The sequence below is a fragment of the Rana temporaria genome, chromosome 9 (genome assembly GCF_905171775.1).
Source record: "Rana temporaria chromosome 9, aRanTem1.1, whole genome shotgun sequence".
Taxonomy (NCBI): domain Eukaryota; kingdom Metazoa; phylum Chordata; class Amphibia; order Anura; family Ranidae; genus Rana; species Rana temporaria.
In genome coordinates, this window is record NC_053497.1 from 163,509,378 (window position 1) to 163,521,469 (window position 12,092).

Here is a 12,092-nt window from a genome sequence, read left to right on the forward strand (position 1 = left end):
AGTCAGGACGTTCGCATACGTCCTATGTCCAATAAAATGTTAAATTCATTATGCTAAATAACAAGGAAAAGTGCCTAAATACACATTTGCCAACCAGGGTGTCTGCAGCTGTCCAGGCATGCTGGGACTTGTAGTTTTGTAAAAGCAGGAGACACATTTTTGGTTAAATACTAATATCTGATCATATATACTAACTTTTAAACTAGACTTAAATGCAGTTGAAGATGATGAAATAACAGTGGTCAAAATACTTACACAAATCAGCAACTTTTCCTCAGACTTAGTGAAATTGCTTCCAACCATGTTGCTGTAATATTGCGCTGCGATCATAAGTTGGAAACTGGCAAGGCTCCAGGAAATGGTCGCGTGTTGTTCGCGCAATTGCGCATGCGCGATCGAAAAATCGCAATCGCAATATGTATTTTGGTTAAAATATCATACATATTCGATTTCAGAGTGCTGCTACAGCAGTTTTCGAAATATCTGCAATCAATTTCGCATTCGCATGTTGCGATATTTCGATAAAATATCAGGAATATTCTGAGCCAATCAGAGCGCTCCTCCAGCATATCTCGAAATTGCGCAATAAATATCGCATTCGCATGTTGCGATATTTCGATAAAATATCACGAATATTCTGAGCCAATCAGAGAACTCCTCAAGCATATCTCGAAATTCCGCAATAAATATCGCATTCGCATGTTGCGATATTTCGATAAAATATCACGAATATTCTGAGCCAATCAGAGCGCTCCTCCAGCATATCTCGAAATTCCGCAATAAATATCGCATTCGCATGTTGCGATATTTCGATAAAATATCACGAATATTCTGAGCCAATCAGAGCGCTCCTCCAGCATATCTCGAAATTCCGCAATAAATATCGCATTCGCATGTTGCGATATTTCGATAAAATATCACGAATATTCTAAGCCAATCAGAGCGCTCCTACCGCAGTTATTAAAAAAATCGCAATTATTTTCGCATTCGCAATAGCGAAAAATCGCAATCAATTCATTTCGATAAAATATCACGAATATTCGAATTTAGCGAATATATCTCGAATATTCGAATATATATTCGAGATATATCGCGAAATCGAATATGGCATATTCTGCTCAACACTAATCAGTAGATACGCCGGCGTATTACAACTGTGAATTTTGCCCAATAGTTTTAATTTACTAAAGGCAACTATATTGTGCACTTTTGCAAGTGAAGTTGCACTCTGTAACTGCCGTTGCTCCAGAGCTTAGTAAGTGAGGTAAAGCTTCACTTTGCAAACACCCAATCATTTGCAAGGAAAAAAAAAAACAGAATGTTTTCTTGCATATGATTGGATGATGGAAGTCAGCAGAGCTTCCCCTCAATTACTAAGCTCTGGAACAAATGCCCTTGCAGAGTGCACAGTCTATTTGCCTTTAGTAATTCAACCCCTTTGTGTACACTTAGAGCCAGTTCACACAGAGGCGACTCGTCAGGCGACAAGTTGCGCTCTGCTCTGTTCAATGGAACTGTTCTAATAGGAGCAACTCAAGTCGCTCCGACTTAGAAAAAGGTTCTTGCACGACTTTGGGGGCGACTTGCATTGACTTCAATACAGAAGTCATTTTGCAAGTCGCCTCTGAAGTCGTCTTGAGATTGCCTTGCCGAGTCGCCCCCAAAGTCGTGCCGCCGGTGTGTACAAGGTCTAAGGGGTCTAGTTATAATACATTTGTGCAAGCTGAACAAAATTTCCCTGAATGTTTTCAAATAGATTAAAGTGGTTGTAAACCCTCGAGTTTTTTTTACCTTAATGTATCCTATGCATCCTGGCATTCGTGTCTATGGACGCAAATGCTGGACTCAGGAGCGTGCCCGCAAGGTAACCCCCTCGGGAGAGCGCTTCTCCCAGGGGGGTTATCTGATGTGGGGAGGAGCTGTGAGAACCACTTAGGGGCCCCAGAAGAGGAGGTTCGGGGCCACTCAGTGCAAAAAGATCTGCGGTAAGTATGACATGTTTGTTATTTAATAAAAAACTAACCTTTACAAACTAAACTTTACAATCACTTTAAGGCCCCTTTCACATGGGCTGTCTGATCAGGTCCACCTGTCAGTTTTTCAGACGGACCTGATCGAACGGATGTCAGCAGTGACATTAGGGTTGTCACCTGTCCAGGAATCACCCGGACTGTCCGGATTTTGAATCATGTGTCTGGGTTTCAGTCCACCTGAAACCCAGACACATTCAGACAGGAATGTGGCTCAGGACAGGGCTTGACAGGAAGGTGAGGGGCACTATGCATTACTATTCTCTTTGTAGTGTCCAAAGGTGTCTTAGGCCTGTTACAATCATATAGTGTATGCTAAAACAATTTTTTACTGTGCATCTCTACAGTGTTTGGGTTTGGCTTGAAGAAAAAGTGGCAACTCTAGTTGACATGTCCGCTGACATCCACCGATATCTGATCTTATCCTGTCCATAAAATCCAGACGGATGGAGATCCGTCTGGATGGAGGCACCGTAAAGTAATTCCCGAGCCCCACTTTGTGTGTCTAACACCCAGAGCGGGGCTCAGCCTCACCCCCTGCTCCCACCTCACTGGCTGTGTGATTGGCAGCCAATGGCTCTGTGCTGTGTCTGAGCCAATAAGGCGGGAGAGAGCCAGGAGAGCAGCTACTCTGTTGCACAGTGCTGGATCATGGTTCTGTTAGGTAAAGATTAGGGGGGCTGGTGGGGTAATTTTTCACCTTAAAGGGGTTGTAAAGGTTTGTTTTTTATTTTCTAAATAGGTTCCTTTAAAGTGGATGTAAACCCGAATTTTTTTTATTTATTTTTTTGATGTCCACAATGTAGAGTATAAGATTTCCTATCATCTGTGCACAGTCTTGCCACACAGAGTTAATCGAGCTCTGAGCAATCCTCTTTATTGTTCAGTGAAATAAAACGGACTTACAGAGAAAAACCTTGGTCTGTTCCGCCCCCTTGCTGTGAGCGACAGGTTATTTACATATCTCCTGCACTAGCCTGGAGACAGGCATTATTTTTTAATTCCCACCCCCACTCCTTTTCTGAAGTCATGTGGTTACTTTTCTGGATTTTGACTGGATGTTAGTGATCATAGCAGAATTCAGTGTAAGAAATACACAGGAAAAATGCATGTTGACGAGGGGAATGTAGAGGTAGGCGGAGAGTCTACTGACATCACAACTCCAGACAACAGATCCACCCACAGAATCTGCAGTTTTTCAGTTCTTATAACAGACAGAGGGGAAGACATTTGACCGGTAAATCTTGCAGAAGGATATAGACGCGTTTGCCCCAGGGTTTTTTGTTTTTTGATTTTACATAATTTTTACATTATTTTTATATCTTTGTACTGTTATCTGTTCATCAGATTCTGGAGACGTACTGATACACTTGAATTTTCTACATCTCTTTTGATACTTCTATGCGCTTTTGTGGAGTGCTCTGCAGATACTCTGGATGGCTGTATCCACTATGGTGCTATAAGTGACGTTATCATGCATCTTTTTAAATTTTGAAAACCATTAAAAGTATTGTATGACCATGCTAATATAATATGTATCTTTTCAGACTATGAAATATATCTTTACACTGTTAAATCTCTTCTGCTCGTCCTGAGGAAGCCCAACGGCGAAACACGTAGATGATGTACAGAGGATATTGTCCATATCTATTTACCAATTCTTATGTTTTTTTATTATCTTTATTGCCGTTTGTTTAATCAATTTTTTGGTAATAAATTTATACTTTTTATATACTTCCGCCTTGCCTTTAAAGTCCGACCATCAATTGCTTTTTTGGAGCAACTGTTTCTTTTTGTTTAGGTATAATTGGCACATTTATAGCACTGCCTATGGGGGGGGGGGGGAGACACAAATATTTTATACTCTGATTACAACATGCCCATTTTAAATACGACTTTATAAAACCTTCGTTTTTTCAAAAATCATATGGTGTAGGTGTTAATCGAGTTAAATAAAGAGATCTAACTAGTATTCATAGGTACAGAGGATCTATATTAATAATCTGGGGTAGGATATTAAAGTGGATGTAAACCCGAAAAAAAATTGATGTCCCAATGTAGGGTATAACATTTTCTATCATCTGTGCCCAGTCTTGCCACACAGAGTTAATCCAGCTCTGAGCAATCCTCTTTTATTGTTCAGTGAAATAAAACGGACTTACAGAGAAAAACCTTAGTCCGTTCCGCCCCCTTGCTGTGAGTGACAGGTTATTTACATATCTCATGCACTAGCCTGAGACAGAGGCACATCCTGTGTAAAAAGTTCACAATTCACATCCCTCTCCCCTCCCCTCCCTTCCAGCTCTCCCAAGATTGGCTGCATTTACTGTTTTGACTGGATGTTTCTCATCATGGGGTGTGATCCACAGTTCAGTGCATGTATATTGCAGTGAAAACACAGAACAGAAAGCAGAATATACACAGACAAGTGATCTGATTTAGGTTAGATGTATCTAGTGAGAGCTGGGCAGAGGAGAAGCTCCAGTGATCTGATTGTTAAATTGCAGTGTGTGTCTGAGGTCAGAATTTAGTGTAAGGAATACACAAGAGAAAATGCATTTTGACAAGGGGAGTGTAGAGGTGGGCGGGTAATTTACTGACATCACGACTCCACCCACCGAGCTCCAGACAACAGACCCACCCACAGAATCTGCAGTTTTTCGGATCTCATAACAGAGGGGAGACATTTGACAGGTGAGGATACATGCAGGAGCCATGTATATCCTTATAGATCAGCACTATGGCAGTAGTTTAGAAAGGATGGGAGTGGGTTTACATCCACTTTAAGTCAAAGCACAGACTTTTTGGTGCCAGAGTTTGTTTTTAGGATTGATAATGGGAATATACCAGCTTCACGATAAATGTGTACCAAAATTCATCTATGCTTGATAAGCCAATCATACACCTTATAGTGTTTCTTGATGATGTCATCTTACCTGCGACTTCTATAATACTTCAATAAGCATGCCAGCCCGACCATAGAAGCAACTGCGATACATATACCCAGCCCTCTGGATATCTGATGTCGTTTATCTGTAGAGATGATGAAGGAGCTCAGGATAAAACAGAAGTCTTGTATGTACACATTTCTAAGTTTTATACAAATTAGTTCTGCTTAAAGAAATGTTAACCACTTCAGCTTTGGAAGATTTACCCCCCCCCCCCCATGACCACCAGACAATTTTTTTTGTGATACGGCACTGCGTTACTTTAACTGACAATTGCACAGTCATACGACGCTGTACCCAAATAAAATGTATGTCCTTTTTTCCCCCACAACTTGAGCTTTCTTTTGGGGGTATTTGATCACCTCTGAGTTTTTTATTTCATGCGCTATAACCAAAAAAGTCTGATCATATTGAAAACTTTCCGTTATAAAACATTTCCAATAAAACAAATGTAAAAAATCTAGATTCTTACATGTTTCTAATTCTGCTACATGTTTTTGGTAAAATCTCAGCAAGTGTATTTTTATTAGTTTGTGAAAAAATTATAGTGTCTACAAACTACGGAATATATTTATGGAATTTATTTATTTTTATTTTTTACTAGTAATGTCAGAAATCGGCGACTTATAGCAGGACTGCGTTATTGCGGTGGACAAATCAGACACTAGGAGACAATTTTGGTGACCAGTGACATTATTACAGTGATCAGTGCTAAAACTATACACTGTTATTGTATTAACAACACTGGCTGGGAAGGGGGATGACATTGGGGGATGATCAAAGTATTATTTGTGCCTAGCTAGTGTTTGTGCACTGTTTTGGAGGTGCTTTTACTAAGGGAATACATGGATCCTTGCCCCTGCTTTGCAGGAACTCAGGATCCATGCCTTCCCTACTGACAGAACAGCGATCTGCCTTGTTTACATAGGCAGACCGCAGTTCTGCCTCTGTAACGAGCGATCAGCGGGTGCTTATCTGCGGTACCTGCTGGGTCCATGGTACCTGCTGAGTTTGCGGTACCTGCTGACCTGCTCCCACTGTGCATAACCACAGCGGAAGGGAGCATCGGAAGTGCAGGGTAAAACTGCTATAGGGTGGTCGTGACGTGGTTACAATTTTAATTAGTTTAGAATAGTGATTTAAAAAAGCTCATTCAGCTCTTTACCTAATGAGGCCTACCTTCATTTAGATGGAACAATTGGGGATGGAGATTGTGACAGACTCAGCCGGGACAGAGGCTTTTGGAGGGGACTGAATGCTACCCTCCTGCCTTGCAATCATGGGCCCTGGAATTTGGGGGGGAACGGTGCTAAGCTGTATGCCTGGGGTATCTGCCATATTATAGTGATGCCTTCATGATGTTTGGACTCATAGAATATGCTGATGTCATCAACTCCAGTCTGTTGTCTGATAGAATGCATTTATTGTAAATAAGTCTATTGTGGGACTTTTATCCATTGTTTGTGCTAATTGATCCTGCAGTTGTATGAAGGAGTTCTGTGTTGTACTTATGATAATGTGTATTGTATAGCCGGTGAGCTAGGAGACGTGACGTCTACCCTAAAAGGTCATATCTCTGAGTCACCTAGTCTAGGTAAATTATTTAGTAATTAGCTCATGTTAATTTATGTTTCTGGTATTGTTAGAGCAATATGAGCAGGAGTGGTGAACTCCTTCCTCTTTTACTGTATATAAGACTGTATTTTGGTTCTAATAAACAGTCCATGTTCAGCAGACAAACAAGTCTTGTCTCGTTGTGTGCTTGTGAGCAGTTGGAATATCTGATATCTATTCCAGACTGGAAGGAAGCGGTATATGACGGAAGCACTCAAGCGGAGTGTGGGACGTTCCGTTACAGAGATAAACCAAGCACTGGGGCGATTTAAACTTTTGTTAAGATATGATAGCATGGGCAGGAGACATCATGAGTCTATTAGACCTCCAATGTCTCCTCTGCCTTCTACTGCAGCTAATTAAGCACAGATCATACTTGATTAGCTGATATTGTAGTCAGGGAATGATGGCTCTGAACCAGGAAGTGACGTAATACCGGTGGCTTCTGGGTTCTCAGACACCTAGGTAACTTTTACCTGAAAGCCCATCACCGGTTCTAAAAACCCATACCAAGCTTGCATTAACCTCTTAAAGCAGAGCTCCATCCAAAAGGGGAAGCTCTGCTTGTTTGCTTTCTCCCACCCCTCCGCTGCCACATTTGGCACCTTTCGGGGGGGGGGGGAAGAACAACAGCATGGTTGCATATAAACTGACTATATACTGTATGCATTATTATGTGTGTAAACTATTAAGAGTGACCATTCATACTTCTAAATTGTTAGGCAGGTGAGACAATAATAACTATAAATGTGTTCTAGTTGTGTATTTAGCCATTTACCTGGAGTTTTTTATTCGTCAGTTTAGATTTTACATCTGCTATTTTCTTGTAGCAAAACTTCAAGCACAGTCTTCCAACGATTACTCACCCAGATGTACTATTAATGGCTCTTTCAAGCTGCTGTGTTCCACTCGGCAGTAGATGCTTTGCTGGTCTAACGAATTTGTAATTGTCAACACGGTTATCTGGTAAGTTCCATCTCCATTGGGTAGAGTCACAGTCGACATCACATCCTCCATTTTTTTCTCCTTCCACAAACTTACGTTGATTGGCTTTGGATAGAAGCCGGTCACCATACAAATGATCTCTATTTCAGATTTTTCAGATTTCTTAGTTATGTAGACCAGTGGCTGGACTGCGATATATGGAGGAAAGTTGAGCAGAAGGCTGATTAGGGCACATATATAATGGTCCGGATTCATCAAGCTGTAAAAGGACTTGCAGCTACAACTGCCCTCTCAAGCAGTAACTTATCACAAGTGAAAATATAGGCTATCAACGACAGCCCACTCCTTAACCACGTAAGGACCGAGCCTCATCTGAGATTTGTTGTTTACAAGTTAAACAGTTTTTTTTGCTAGAAAATTACTTGGAACCCCCAAACATTATACATTTTATTTTCTAACACCCTAGAGAATGCTGGCTTATCGCCAAAAACTAGTTTGCTGCTGACTGTACTCACTGTGAAGGCTTCACAATAATTACGCTTGATGTTAAAGTGGAGGTTCACCCAGAAATAACATATTTTACCCTTAGCTTCATGCTCATTTTGTCTAGGGGAATCGGCTAGTTGTTTTAAAATCGAAGCTGTACTTACTGTTGTAGAGAGCGATCTTCTCCGCCGCTTCCGGGTATGGGCTGCGGGACTGGGCGTTCCTATTTTGATTGACATTCTTCCGACAGGCTTCCGACGGTCGCATCCATCGCGTCACGATTTTCCAAAAGTAGCCGAACGTCGGTACACAGGCGCCGTATAGAGCCGCACCGACGTTCGGCTTCTTTCGGCTACTCGTGACGCGATAGATGCGACCGTCGGATGCCTGTCGGAAGACTGTCAATCAAGAAGGAACGCCCACTCCCGAAGACCCATACCCGGAAGCGGCGGAGAAGATCGATCTCTACAACGGTAAGTACTGCTCAGATTTTAAAACAACTAGCCGATTCCCCTAGACAAAATGAGCATCAATCTACGGGTAAAAAACTCCCGCTTTAAGGAGTTGCCAGCTGCTTCTTTTACCAGAGAATAAAATGGCTGTCGTTGCAATACTTTAGGTCACACCGTATTTGCGCAGCGGTCTTACAAGCGCACTTTTGTGGGAGGTGTTCACCAACTTGCGGCACACTCATTGGAATGCATGCCAGCCTCAGTGTTTCACTGGGCTTGTCAGGTATCCATCCTTCACTCCCGCCTTGGGCTTCTCTGTTTCTTGGTTCTTTCTTGCTTTTCTTTGGGTTTCTCTTTCTTTGGCAGCTCTGGGCCATTCCTGTAATTCAGCACAGGATTGTTCTGTTACGATTCAGGACTCTTTACTTACCTCTGTCCTCAGGTGTTTGGGTCAGCTGGTGGTCGTTTTATTCACTTTTTTTCTTCACCATCACACAGTCCATTACCCTTTTTCCAGTCACATTCCCCCTACTCACTCTCTCTTTAACTTCTTCAGGTTTGGGGTGCACTGTCTGCAGGGGCGGACTGACAACTCATGGGGCCCCCGGGCAATAGAAGATTATGGGGCCCCCGTGCTTACAGATGGCCACCAAGCCAGGAGGCATTACAGAGGCGGGGCAGCTAAAATCTCAGGATTTTCACATCAAAAGCATGTCGGTTTTGGACATATCAGGGACAGATGTAAAAAAAAAAACACTGATTTTTACATACTGTCCCTGGTTTTACTGAGCCTGGCAACCCTGATGGGGCCCCCTAGTGGCTTGGGGCCCTCGGGCAGTGCCCGAGTTCCTCAATGGTCAGTCCGCCCCTGACTGTCTGGCATTCCTCACTCTTTTTTCCTGACCTTTAAACTGGCTGCTTGTCCTTTTCCTGCCCCGTCTCTCTTCTCCCCCCACCTATCTTTTTTATCACCTTTGCAGATTCAGGATGTGCCATCAGGCATCATCATGACCTTTTCCCTGGACACCCTCTTTCCTCTGCTCCTCCCCTCGGGTGTGGGGTGTCCGCTTTGGCTATCCGTGGATGTACATCTCCTCAGATCCCAACGGGGACTTTCCCCAGCCTTCTGAAAACTTCCAGCTCCTAGCATCTTATGATCCTTCAATAGGGCTGTTATGCAAAAAATCTTTTGGGGTGTTTGGTTTCTTCCAATTCCCCGTGTCTCTCTTTTGAGTAATTTGAATTATCTACTTTTAGACATGCATTCTGCATCAGCTTCTGAGGAAGTGGAATGATATCCATGAAACACGTCAAGCTTTTTTTATGCAGTTTTTTTATGCGTCTACATTTCAACTTCAACTGAAAGTTTACTTATGTACAATAATTTAATTGTCTGGGCTATAATTCATGTCAGTCTGTCATATTTGCCTTGTATTATGTCTCATGTGCCATCCATGGCATTATGAATAAAATATTTATTATATTGTTTTTTGGAACAATTGCCTATTGTTCAAACACACATCTCATTCAAAGTCCTGAACCCCCCTCATTTATCCATTGACAGGGATGGAGGCATGTTTTGGTTCATCATATGCCTCATTCAAAGTCCCAAACCCACCCTCTCTATAAATTTGAGCCCACCTAAAGCCTCTGCATTCTGTAACTAGTCCTACCAAGCTGGGTGGGATCTGTGCTGCCATGGAGCTCGTCAGGAAAGGAAAATTACGGTAAGTATTTGAATTCATGTTTCGGTTTTCCTGACAGATCCATGTCAACACAGCTGGGAACTAACTAGCCAAAACAGTGGGAGGGATAATGCTACACAGTCCAATTCCTTTTGGGGAGTACTCAAGAAATTGGTCCATCGGATGTGGATTAAGCTTTAAAATATTAAATCAAGGCGACTCCTGCCATCAGGAAGTCAGAGCATCTGTTTGTCATTTTCAGGTGAAACACATAATGATTTTACGGCTTCCAGCAAGATTAGGACAGTAACAGAAGCCAGTATGCTCTACCAGACTCAATTGTCATTAAAGCGGAGTTCCAGTCCCCCCAAAAAAATTTTTTTAACCACTGCTGTGTAATTTTTAAAACCTGGAAAATAACATTTCTAACATGGCATATTTTATTGCTCTTTCACTTTCTTGAAAAATAATCTTTTACTCACTCGGAAGCAGGCGGGTTCCATTTTGGCTGTGGGCATCTGAAGCCGTTCTGTGATCATTTCCTGGACTTTTGTTGATGCCTCTGAGCGGTTGCTATAGCAATGTCGATTCATGTAACCTACGGAGGGAGCTGGATTCACATGGGACTAGAGCCGTTTGAGAAGCGGGTGGGGGGGGGGGGGGGGGGTTGCTGCTAAGTTGTTAAGCGGGGGGGGGGGGAGTTTGGGTGCTGCCGCCCTGACGAAAAAAAAAGTTGTTAGACGGGGGGGGGAGGGGGGGTTCCAGATTGACGGTGGTGGTTGATTGTGCGGGGTTGGGGCTGGTGGCATCAGGGGGTGGGGCTGTGAGTATGCGAGTAGGTAGTGGTGCTGGCCTGCTGCTGCCGCCTGAAACAAGCACTTGTACTGCCGCCTCACCTCTGGACCTCCCCTCTCTACCGCTGGGAGGCTATGGTAGCGCGCCGTGCTGTCAAGCCGTCACCTCATTAGACCCCCTCCCCAGACATCGGCCGAGTGGGAGGAGGCGAGCTGCGGGGACTGTCAGAATGTTTTGTACCGCTCGTCCACCCTCCCTCCCTTTCTCCTCCCTTTCTCCTGTCATAACCATTTGCGGTCATCTGCAAATAACACAAGATCTCCGGCAGCAGTCAGGCGCATATCCTCAGAAACCCTTGTAATCGCCAAGGCTATTAGGGGCGGAAGTCAAGAAGAATAAAGTAAAAAGGATATTTCTAGGCAGAAAATAAATAAATGAATGCCAATGTGAAAAGGATTAGCTCAGGAAATTGAATATAGATTAAGTTAAAAAAAATGGGTGGAACTCCTCTTAAGTCATGAATATGAATATTTTGGTGCCCACGTAGCTGCCTTGCAGATAGTTTCAGACACTCAGCCTGCCGCCACTCTCAAGGTCCAGAACCTTCTAGTGAAGAATGCTGTGTTTCTCCTGGCACAGCCAACCCTTTCAACTTGCAGGCCAGGGAGATGAGCTTACCAACCAAGAGGCAATAATCTTGCTGGAAGCCGTAAAATCATTATGGGCCAGATTCACATAGAATCGTGCAAATCTGCCGCGGCGTAACGTATGACATTTACGTTACGCCGCCGCAAGTTTTACGGGCAAGTGCTTGATTCACAAAGCACTTGCCTGTAAAGTTGCGGCGGCGTAGCGTAAATCCCCCGGCGCAAGCCCGCCTAATTCAAATGATCCGGGTAGTGGGCGTGGATAATTTAAATTAGGCGCGTTCCCGCGCCGAACGTACTGCGCATGCGCCGTCCCTAAAATTTCCCGATGTGCATTGCGCTAAATGGCGTTGCAAGGACGTAAATGGCCCCATTTACGGACAAGTTACGCAAACAACGTAAAATTTTCAAATTTCGACGCGGGAACGACGGGAACGACGGCCATACTTAACATTGGATACGCCACCTAGGGGGCATGTTTATCTTACGC

General features: G+C 43.3%; 1 protein-coding gene across 1 annotated transcript in view; it reads right to left on the bottom strand.

The window, feature by feature from the left end:
- Positions 1-4,961: 4,961 nt before the first annotated feature.
- Positions 4,962-12,092, bottom strand: part of LOC120914265 (BOLA class I histocompatibility antigen, alpha chain BL3-6-like) — a 30,141-nt gene continuing 23,010 nt past the window's right edge. Inside the window, exons 2-3 of the mRNA XM_040324891.1 lie at positions 7,459-7,725; positions 4,962-5,063 (exon numbers count right to left, since the gene is read on the bottom strand). Coding sequence (XP_040180825.1) covers positions 4,963-5,063; positions 7,459-7,725 — 368 coding nt within the window. The 3' untranslated portion in view covers position 4,962. The remainder of the gene's footprint in view (positions 5,064-7,458; positions 7,726-12,092) is intronic.